This window comes from Tarenaya hassleriana, unplaced genomic scaffold (assembly GCF_000463585.1).
Source record: "Tarenaya hassleriana unplaced genomic scaffold, ASM46358v1 Cleome6, whole genome shotgun sequence".
Lineage (NCBI taxonomy): Eukaryota > Viridiplantae > Streptophyta > Magnoliopsida > Brassicales > Cleomaceae > Tarenaya > Tarenaya hassleriana.
Window position 1 is genome coordinate 1,262,318 of NW_010968505.1, and position 11,379 is coordinate 1,273,696.

The 11,379-nt window shown below is 40.5% G+C and overlaps 2 protein-coding genes across 2 annotated transcripts; both read right to left on the bottom strand.

Moving 5' to 3' along the window:
- LOC104799000 (ubiquitin carboxyl-terminal hydrolase 26) lies at nucleotides 1-7,844 on the bottom strand. The gene is made up of 15 exons (XM_019200793.1): nucleotides 7,382-7,844; nucleotides 7,019-7,139; nucleotides 6,352-6,948; nucleotides 5,898-6,153; nucleotides 5,031-5,466; nucleotides 4,338-4,617; nucleotides 3,965-4,073; nucleotides 3,151-3,329; nucleotides 2,631-2,915; nucleotides 2,344-2,551; nucleotides 1,927-1,998; nucleotides 1,478-1,699; nucleotides 936-1,199; nucleotides 721-862; nucleotides 1-598 (listed from the first exon to the last, which is right to left on the bottom strand). Exons 2-15 carry the CDS (start codon nucleotides 7,096-7,098, stop codon nucleotides 504-506), a joined length of 3,225 nt encoding a protein of 1,074 aa, XP_019056338.1. The 5' UTR covers nucleotides 7,099-7,139; nucleotides 7,382-7,844; the 3' UTR covers nucleotides 1-503.
- Nucleotides 7,845-8,135: 291 nt separating this feature from the next.
- Nucleotides 8,136-10,226, bottom strand: LOC104799001 (DEAD-box ATP-dependent RNA helicase 42). The gene is made up of 2 exons (XM_010521288.2): nucleotides 10,092-10,226; nucleotides 8,136-9,742 (listed from the first exon to the last, which is right to left on the bottom strand). Exon 2 carries the CDS (start codon nucleotides 9,716-9,718, stop codon nucleotides 8,387-8,389), a length of 1,332 nt encoding a protein of 443 aa, XP_010519590.1. The 5' UTR covers nucleotides 9,719-9,742; nucleotides 10,092-10,226; the 3' UTR covers nucleotides 8,136-8,386.
- Between the last annotated feature and the right edge of the window lie 1,153 nt (nucleotides 10,227-11,379).

Consider the following 11,379-nt stretch of genomic DNA (forward strand, 5'->3'; position numbering starts at 1 on the left):
TCATGAACACGTTTTTTAAACAAATTAAAAAAAAAAACATTGGACCAGTAGTACGCCTAAAAAGGTTACACCCATACAAATAAATGTATTCATCGAGGGGTCGGTAAGGAAACCCGAAAAGGATCAGACTTGGACGCCAAAGGAAACCATGAATTTTACCAATCAAAAGAAAAAGGTCGTCAGGCGGCTCCATTCTCCATCCGTAAACCCAAAGCCTTTTTGCTTACAAAAGTCCGGCTTTTACAGATCCGCCAGTCATCCTGCACAAAGCTCGCAGCTTTGCCTTTACAAAAAAAAGAAAAACGGCGCTCGCTCCCGACCTGCCTGCGCGCAAAATACCCCAAAAACCCAGGCCATTTTCTACTTTTCCGATACCCGAAAGGCGTATACAAACACATTCCAAGGGCGTGACAGTTTTTTTTCCGACAACAGCGAGCTTTTTTTCACCTAAATGGTCCAAATGGCTTCTCTCCGTCGTCTATTTGTACAAAAACTAACAACTTCTAGCTAGCCTCAGAAGATATATCCGCAGTTAAGAGCGTTCCACGGAACCCTTCTTCCAGATCTTCAACCTCCATTTTCTTATCACACAGCTCATCTGTTGCAATCAACATCAATGGCCATTTTTTTTGGCCAAGTAAAAGGGTGTTCAGTAAATTTTCAAAAAAAAAACAAATTCAGCTTCTGCAAGATTAATATTTCAAAAAATATGTTAGTTACCAGCAATATCACGGGGCTCGTGAATCTCTGAATCTTTCACCCAAAGCCTGTCTCCAGGGAATATGTTCATATCCGCAAGCGTTGCAGATTCCTGGTCAATTACCCGTGTGCCTTTATGAAGAATCTGGTTTTCCTTTACCACCTGCATATATTAACATATGATGATGAATCTCTCTCATTGTAATCTATAACCAAAAAAAAAAAGCAGATATTACCCCAAGTGATTCCCAGATCATCATCTTTAATTGATATACGGATGTCGAAGCGGAAACTTTCAGATTTATTAGATTCCCATAGTTAGTTCTCCGAGATCTCTTTGAGGTGCGTTTCATGGCCTCGAAACTGGAATCAGATGCCTCTAGCATCGCCTTTGGAGCTTCCTTTCCATGCACAAGACATATAAATACATCCCCCTCGGAATAGCTAAGTTTCTCCATCAGCTCACAGCTCTCTTTCTCTCCTATGCATTCCTCACAGATCTGCCAAAACGTGAAAGTCTCAATCACAAGACGAAATGGTCTTATGTTGTATATCTCCACATGATCAAATCGACTTTTCAACATAAAGCACAAAAACTAGACATGTCAGTGCACAGATTCACTGGTGATTACGGAATATTAGGCTTATTAGGCCCCATAAAAGTAGTTAAGAGTTAGTCTAGTTATTGAAATTAAATCCCAATTGATAGAATCTTATCCTCCGTCACCATTAGGAGGCTGAGTTAAAAAAAAAAAAACTAAAAAATAATTGATGTTACCTCTGGGGATGTCTTGAGTAAAAGTTGCTGAGCAGAAGTCTCGTTATTATCATCGGAGGAAGAAAGCTGCTTCTCACGAGCCGTGATATCTTGGGACAGAAAAGGATTCTCCGCACAGTCACCGACCTCAAGAACAGCAGATATTCCATGCTCCAAGATACCTCCCCACTCCTCACAGAAACATCTCCAATCATGCTCGGGGACAATCGTCAACTTGTCTGTCTAAAATTACAAAGAAACACGTGATAGAATTTTGGATAAGACAATGTAATAACACAATCAAGTAGGAAGACATGATGCTAAATGCAACCAGGAGAAGCACGAGTGAGGCTTCTACTTCTATATTATCAACTTTTGGAACGATATCACAACCATAAGAAGCCCTATCAAACCCAACAATTTCGAAGAAATATAGATTAAAAACATTTCACAATATCTCATTCACTTACGGCAGGACTTTTCTGAAAAAACGAGCCACGTCTACAGACAATTTCAGGGAGCCTTTCTTGGAGTCTTGCGTGCTGATACAAAAAAAAAACACAAAAGAGAACTATTAATTTGAAGTTCAAACAGGGGAAAAGAAGAGGAACACCACCTACAAGTATATGTATGATATAACAACTAGTAAGCTGTAATCCAGACAACCATATCCACAGAAACTCAAACTGGTAAGAGAATCTCAATTACAATGAAAAAGAGAAACCAGTTAGCACAACTGATTCTAAATCACACATCCAGTTCCCATTGCCAGGTGTCAGAACATTACAAAAGAAGTCACCGCTGAACAAAGGTTGATACACTTAAAGAAAAGGACAGAGTTCTTTAATTCGTGATGGAGGATTTCAACTCCAGGGATGAATCAATACCTTTTTGCATTTGAGAGTATCCATGACCTTGTTCAGGAAATCAGGTTCCGGTACTGATGAACTATTTTTCCCACTCATGTTAACATAGCTTCTCCATTCCACAAGCCACCGAGAAGGTAACACAAAATATCGGCTACCAGGAGTTAATTGGATGCCCTTTCCCAAGGCTAGTTTCTCGTGATTTTGGCGCTGCTTAATCTTTAATGTTCTGTTAAATTATATAGAAGGTAAGTAACTCCACAAGAATATCCTGAGCAAACCATTAATACTAATTAATCATGGATAACCTTAGTGAATCCTCTAAGCATGCAACTTCAGAAAGCTCTTCACTGCAATGACAGCATTGAACAGAGTCCAAAGGGAAACAAGAACATCCTGATGTATCATCAGGTTTCACTTTTATTGCATCTTCAAGAAGGAATGACCAAAGATTCTCGGGAACTAGAATCCTTTTCGCCCCAGATGCTTGCTCAGGCATCAGCTGTCCATGTTGGCACCTGATTGCATTAGTTGGCCCTGCATCTGCTTCAGTAGGAGCATCAAGGTTTTTCCTTTTCACCCACTGCTGCAACCTACAAAATGCCTTTGCCAATTAGGAGAGAGATTAACCAGGAAGCTTCAGTGTTGCGTCTGCCTAAAAATAAGTCCATACAAAAGCAGCTTTCTGCTAGAAACGTCCAATAAAACTTTGCAATAACGTAAGAGTGTTAACATGCCATTGCACAAGCTTCAAACAGTCGCTAAGCACAAATGAACAAAAACGAGTAATCACAAAAGCTGTAAGTTGCAGGGCACTTGCAACCATACCAAACTCTGGAAATAAAGTATTTTCCGTCTTCACACTTTCCAGAAAGAACATCACTGACTATGCCTTTCATGAATGTTCTTCGATCCCTATAGCTGTCAGCAAAGACAACCATGCGAGCACCATCAATAAGGCAGTCCCTGCAGTAGTCACCTTTCCCTATCTCTGGTCCACCCTTGTACTGAAAGAAAGAGTGCCAGTAGAATGGTTGCATCAGTCGAGATAACATAATATATCTTCAGAGATGAATAACGGCCATGTAGCAACTGAAACCAGAATGTGTATGCTAAGTGGAAGCTAGAAACATGCATTAGACTAGCAAAAGATTAACCTCGTCGAATCTATTTTCTCCCACCAAAGACCTCAAGGAAAAATAACTATGCATAACAACAACTACAACAGTCACGGTACCGTAGTATAATATATCCAAAGCATCAAACTCACGCTTATCAAAAGAAATACTTATCAAGACTTTTCAACAACCGTTTAATCCATACACAAATTTGTTGTGTGTGTGAGTGTGAGAGAGAGAGAGATTCAGGGGATCTACAGGTGATTCTCCTACACCCTGACATAATTCTAGAATAAATGAAGCATGCATCAAGTTTCTGTCTAATTGCAAAAATTAATTGAACTATCCTGACACCAGCAAGTGCCTAAAGAAAGCCAAAAGAACAATCTTGAACCAATATAGGTAAACATCCCTTCATAAGCAAGCTCTAAAAAAGAGGATTTATATGACCAAAAAGAAGAAAATGAACTGAACAAAGCCAAAATAAATCGAGTAAAATGATGGGAGAAAACACAATCGCATACCTTGGATGTTAATTTGGCCCAGGCAAGTGCAGATATTCGCTTCATGGAATTGACTTTGGATGGAAGAACTTTCCCATGGGAACACAATATAGGAGTGTTGTCCAAAGCACTGCATAGCAGGAGAACAAGACCACTCAGGAAAATAGAGAAACAGAACTCACTAATCTGTTCAAAATTGTAAGGCATTCGACTAGAATGAAAGGATTGCAATTAAATTGTATCACTTGCAAGAAAAAATAAAATAAAATCTAGGAGATGAGAGATCAACATATAAGTCAATACCTACAAACACTAAAATACATTTCTTTGAAATCAGGATACCCAGAAGGTGTATTATGAAGCAGATTTAGATGCAGGAGGAGCTGTTACTTACGGTGGCGTTATGTTATCAGCCCATTGACGAAGCCAGTCTGTGGTGATCCAGAAAAACTGATCTTCAAGTGACTGTACAGGGGCTTCTGAAAGTATCATTCGTGTTTCTTGCCTCCTTTCAGTGAGAGAATTCAATTCTCTTTCCTTTCTCATATCAAATTGCTTGCAACTCTCAAGGTATGAAGCATTCATATTATTGATTTCTTCATAAAGATGAGATGGAAGATAAGCACTTCCAAGTTGATTGACTGTTTCGACTTCCCTTGTAGCAAGATCAGCAGGATTTTTCCACCGATCGCTGTTGTTGCAAATTTGCAACGGTGTGTATCAACGGATATATGTTGAAATATGGAACGGATTTATTCGTTGCAAAATACGTTGACATATATCAACGGATTATTCTGTTACCATGCCGTTGCTATTATCAACGGAATTTTATCGTTGATAATCCGTTGACATTTTCAACGGTTGGTAACAAAATCTTGATTTCAACGACCGTATTGCAACGGGTTACGTCCGTTGAAAATTCTGTTGAAAATCAACATTTTCAACGGATATTTGGGCTATTTCAACGGAAAAATCCGTTGATATTAGGGGTTTTTTTTGTAGTGCCAGGAGGAAGAACCATGAAAATTTTTTCATTCAATTCTCCATTCAAGAAGGCATTAGCAACATCCATTTGCTGAAGAAACAGGAATCTCTGTATGCCCTTTCTGATTTTCTTGTTTAGCACATCTAAGACTATACATCAGCATATAAGCATCACTGGATGAGAAAACCTCAGACTGAATAGTAGAGCTACATTCCGACGAGCCTAACTGAGTCATATCCATAGTGCTCCCACTACCAGCAACACCATTTTTCTCCAAATGCTGAGTCGAAGAGCCTTCTTTAAATGGTCGTTGACCAAGATCTGAGACTTGTTCATCATCAAATTCCCACCACTTACCAGTTTTCTCATCCTTAATGTGAGCAATATAATGTCCACTGTTTACTGCACTCCCTTTGTGGATTAGCACGGCAGACAAGTCGTATATCAGCTCTTTTTTAGAAGAATCAGACAACCTCTGTCCCATATCCAGTACTTCAGGAAAGGAAAATGAAGAAGTAATTTTCTTCTTTGCTGTGGTCTGTTGACATGATCCGCCCAAAAAGAAAAGTTATGTAATTTCATCTTGATCATATCAGATACTAAGATGGACTAAATGATGAATAGCTTTTATCACGAGCAGAGAACATCTCACTGATGAGACAAATGAAAAGGAAAAAGTATGATAATAAGCATGAAACACAAACATGCATGGATATGATTTATAATCCGAAACAAAAAAGAAAAAAAGGAAAATAAAAGCGGGAAAAATCCATCGGATTAAGTGGAAATCAATCTACAAGCCAAAAACTAAATCTGAAACATTTTTAAGTCAACAAAAGAGAAAAGATGCATTTCGAAGGCACTTTAAAACTAATTCGAATCACAAAAAAATGACCGATCAAAATAGTCTTTAAGGTTAACTCATAAACTAACAGCATCACAAGATAGATGAACCACTTCATCTGTTACCTTAGGAAGGAAAACACATCGTTTGAGCTGGAAAGTGAGAACAGGAGGCAGTGTGCGAAGCTTAATGCAACGTGTGGCATCTACTCTAGCATTACAGCATCCGCAAAAATATTGATTATCCCCATTGAGCTCCTCTAAGCTAAGGTAATCATTCAAACTCTCATCCAAATTTTTGAAGCCCTTCACATTCAGCTCAAGCTCATAAAAATCATCCACCTGTGATGAAGCTTCAGAATCCCTCCCACATTTTGAGCACCTATGAGAAAACAAGGTGAAACGAGAAAAGGTCGAGTGATGACACAGATACCAGAAAGAAGCTGCATTTCTGTTTCAATGTTACGTTGCATGCAACTATTCCCTTTCAAATCACTTAATTTATATCAAGATGTTAACTTGCACGTGATTTGAACCAAACAAATCAGCTTAAGCTTTAAAAAGTCAATCCTAATCTTACGTTGTCACATGCGAGACACTACCACGGAAGAGATCTTGCACAATTGTTCTTGACTTGGAAACTCCGGAATGGCGTAAGCAGCGCTCAAGCAAGGAAAGAAGTAATGTCAAGAACTCATGGCTATCTTGCTGAACTCCATTATCTAACTCCAACGTCTTCACAAAAGCAGCAGAATCAACAAAAGCCATCTTGCTACTATGCAACTGTGCAAATAGACGGGCGAGTTGATCCAAGACTGGATACTGTTTTAGGACATCAAACTCAACAGAGAAAACCCCTTCCCGAAAAGCAGTGTTCATGTACAGACATTGAAGTATGCTGTTAGCATAGCATGTTGCGCCAAGATTGGTCAGACCAGCCGGCGTGGAATCAGAAGCACGCCCATCTAAGGATGGGTCAGGACCAAAGGACTGTATGATGTCGGCTGTCTTCTGCCACAAACCCGATTTGCGGCTTCCATTGACTGGGGGAATCAACCCACAGAAGCAGTTTGGATTGTCACGGGTATTCACACGACAACCCTGACAAACTGGCTTTGTTATCATGAACAGCTGATTAATGTCGTCATCAGTTACATCGTTTGCATCATGGATTTTGCTGCAGAAATGCGTTGAGACAGTCAATACCGGAAAGATGATCAAGGAATCGAAATCAATGTCAGTCATACCGGAGAATTTGAGAAGAGGAATCGACGGCGTCCTCTGGTCTCTGTCTTTTGTTCTTGTTTCGAGTTGTGGGTCTACTCATTGTGGTCACCGGAAATTTTCTGCAGCAATGATTTTGAAACCCTAAAAACTCGAAAACAGAGACACAACACGAGAATCTTGGTCATCCCATCTGATCCGTGGAACCGAAACTCCAAATGCAAACAAGACATTTACTCATGGGTTTCGCCAAAAACCGACAAATGCGAACTCCAGAAGAGAAATCGCAGCCAGGTGAAGCGATTCCTTGAAGTTGGTCAAAATTGAAACAACAGCAACTGGAATTGGAATCAGCCCAACAAAAGAGAGAAAATCAAAGGAAGTACCTGAACCTTCGAGAGCCAGCTATGGAAGCTCACAAGCACAGAACATCTCTCTCTTCACCGGCTCTTCATCTCCCCCACCTTCGCACCGTTTTTTTTTTTTTGTTTTTTTTTATTTTCTCGTCCCGCGTTCCCTCCTCTCAGATTATAAACATCTGAGAATCTTTCTCGTCATTTCGATCTAAATGCAATCGGCGAAGGGAAATTCGGATTTTTTACTTAATTTTCATAATAAAAAGATTCAATCTTTGCATACAAAATCGAATTTGATACCACAACTATTTGATTTACTTTGGAGACATGGGATTTGTATTTGCATTAGTTGGGTGTCGACTAGAAACGCTAACTCGTGTTTGGGTTGATGAAAAGCTTCACTCCGCGTTAGCGTTCCAAACGCAAACACGACAGCTGGCTTTGCTCGCGGGCTACATACGGCTTGACAATCTGGAACGCAAACGCGGTCTCTTAGGCGCCATTAACTGTAACTGGTTGCGGTTGGCTCATAATCCATCAACGCAAACGCAAATCTTGCAAAGTGTTTCCTACCAAAGAAGGTATTGATTTTCTATCTGACACAAAAATGTGAACTGATATAACAAAAGTATATGTATATAAAGCATGCCGTATTTATAAGTCCCAAAAAGTAACCAAAAACACGTGGCACGTACCATGATTTACTGCCATTGTATTCTAAAAACAAAATAATAAAAAGTGAGGCCCCAGCCCATTTCAGTATGGGTTTAATACCTATTATAGGTGTTCGGCCTACAGAGGCCCAAATGGTAAAATATTATAGCCCATTAGTCCGATGAGTAAATTCCTACAGAAACGTTAAAACAAGTAGTAGGCGTTTACACCAGCAAATCCAAATTACCACAAGAGTAAACCTGAACACACAGAAAGCATGAAACTAGAAAGATTTAAGCGACACAACACAAAGGGATCTCGACCGACCTCCCATCATAGTTACGACCCTTTCTCGAGCTCCATCGCTCTCTGGTAACTATGTCACCATCTTCTGTCTCTCTCTCTCCCATGCTTATAGTCGCGGCCATCCTCCTCATCTCGGCCGTGCTTTCTCCCTCTGTGGTAGCCTTCGAACCTTTGGCGTTGTCTCCTGTCCTCAGGCTCGGGTTCGCTATCATCAGAGCCATGCCTCTGCCTCTTTGCCGGCTCTTCTCTTCTCCACCCACGATATCTGTCTGGCTCATCTCCAGGATCAGATCTTTCTGAAGGACGGTACCTTTCATGGGTCTTCACATGTTTCTTCCTTTCATCACTCCGGTTCTCGGGCTCGGATTCGCTATCATCAGAGTCATGCCTCTGCTTCTTCTTTGCTGGCTCTTCTCTTCTCCGTCCATGATACCTGTCTGACTTTTCTTCAGATTCAGATCTATATGAAGGGCGATGCCTTTCATGGGTCTTCACACGTTTCTCGTTTTCATCGCTCTTGACTTCAGAATCAGAGCTATCATCCTGTCTGCTGCTTATGCGCTTCTTGGCAGCCTTCCTTCTCTTTTCCTTCTCACTGTCACTGTCAGAGTCAAAGTCACTAGAATCGCTCTCAGTTTCCTGCCTACGCCCCTTATGCTTCTTTGAAGAGCGTTTTCTGCGCTCACGATCACTTTCAGAATCAGAGGAATCACTACTATCATCACTATCTTGCCTTCTCTTTCTGCTCCCTTTTTTCTTGCTACGCCTAGTCTCATCAGTATCATCTAGCTTATGCTGCTTCTTGCGGCTTTTACCTTTCCCACCTTTCTCGTCTCCATCCTCATCCAGACGCACCTTCCCCCGACTGTCTCGGTCCAGAAAAGAATGCTCCCGTCTCTCCTTTTGTCTTCCTACTGCACCCTCATAAGCTTCAATCTTTGGTTCACCATCAACATCACCTTCATCAGTTTGCTGATTGGGCAAACCAAGCGCAGCCCGAAACGTCTCCATCTGTTTCTCCTTTCTAGCAGCAATCTGATGGGTCTGGGTATCAGAGATCTTAGCATCAGTGGTTGCACCAGTCTCCTCCGAACCAGAGGTGGCAGCTTCAAGATTCAGCCTGGCTTCCTCGAGCTTCTGAGCAATCTCAGCATCAGAGTAACCCTGATCTATGAGCTTCTCCTCGAGCATGGCGAGTTTAAGGTGAATCTGACGCTTCCGATCATGCTCGAGAATGTCTTTGTTGGGCTTCTTAGAGAGACCAGCTGTTCCCTGCCCTTCCTCAAACCCTTTCCCACCATTAACGGGCTTACCGGTAGATTTAGGCCTTACAAAGAACTTGTTGCCCTGAATGTAACCATTGGTCCCTGAACCCCTCGCTGTCTGTAACCCTATACCGTTGTACATCGCTTATACTCGGTTAAGAACAACCTGCCATCAAAATTCAACCAGATTAGAGAAGCGAAGAACACAAAACATCATTTATGGGTTTCAGATTCAAAACAAGACATGTACGAGATAAAACGATCTAGAGAGACCCCAACATAGATACGAATCAACCGATAACGAAAAACAAAACAACTAGAAAAAGTACGAAACGTTCCGATCTAGATTTGGGGGAAAGAAACACAAACTACCCTCTAGAATCAAACCACAACGACCAATTTCTGATAAATCATCGATCCAAGTTCCCCAAATATAAACCCTAATCCAAAACCGATTGGATCAAGCGCCAAGCAGCATGGATCACGAACGAAACCAAGTAAAGACCGAAGCTTACCTTCAAAATCGCAAGATCAAGACACGAAAGCCTTCGAAATGAAGAGATCGATTCACAACCTCTCCTCAGGGAATTTGGGTGAACCTTTACCAAAACTGCGAGACGGCTAGGCGAGTGCTGGTCTTGTCCCGTATTGGCACAGGAAAAACGCCCCTGATTTACGATTTTAATTACCGTAGCATGCCATTCTGCCTCAATATGTGTCGAGTCGTCAGACCATTTGAAAATGGGCTTAAAGGCAGGCCCAATAACTGCTATTACCTCAACAATATTTGGCCCAATAATCTGTCTCAACACCAGACGAAGCAAAGGAGCAGCTAGGGTTTTCATTTCCATTTTCATTGTGGTTCTGTTCCGTTTGAACACTGTCCCGGGGGTTTGGTTAGGGAACAAAAACCAAAGCTCACCAAGTTATCATAATAATGGGCCTGATTGGGCCCATTAAGTTCACTATTGGGCTTAGGCCCATCGTTTCCCAAACGCTCACCATGAATCTAGTGCGCGTGTTTCATTTGCGCCAAAAAAAAAAAAAAAGAACTCGCATTAATTCAAAAATGTTTTTTTTTATTGAATAGGTATTTCATATTTGCTTGGTGCAGCCCGATGCCTCTCGAGAGGTCAGATGAACGATATTGTTTTTGCTAAAATAGAAAATACCGGAAAAGGAAAAAAACTTTATTATATATTATATGTATATAAAACGAAAGTGGAGATGCATATTGGCATGTTATTTCTTTCGGTTAGGTTAGAGCACTAAGAGACTCGATTAGGTTTTTACGATTATAAATTAAAATGGGCTTACGTGGACCATTTTGCGCATGGATCGTGATTATTTACTTGTATTTGGTCAGGCGTGTCTTTTTCATGATAATTTTCTATGGTTAATTAATTATGTAAACATGTAAAGATATTTTTTTTATATATGGGTGGTAGTCTTGGAGTTTTCTTTTCCACATTAGATATTGCATCCACGCAGCCCACCACCGCAGCGACTGCATGCTCTCTATACTGTCTTTGTCCTCAATGAGACAATCTTCTGTCTTTTTCTTTTTCTTTTTTTTTTTTTTATAATTTCCGTTAGGGGTTTTGTAATTAAAATCATACAACTTTATTCCTCAGCTTTTTGGTATGTCTACAATATACGCGTGTGTGTGTGTGTATATATATGTAATATATAATGAAAGTCTGAACTTCTCTCTTAATGTCAAAGAGATATTCATTATGCCTGGACACGAACGTTAAGCACATGCATACATACATTATATATATATATATATATATATATATA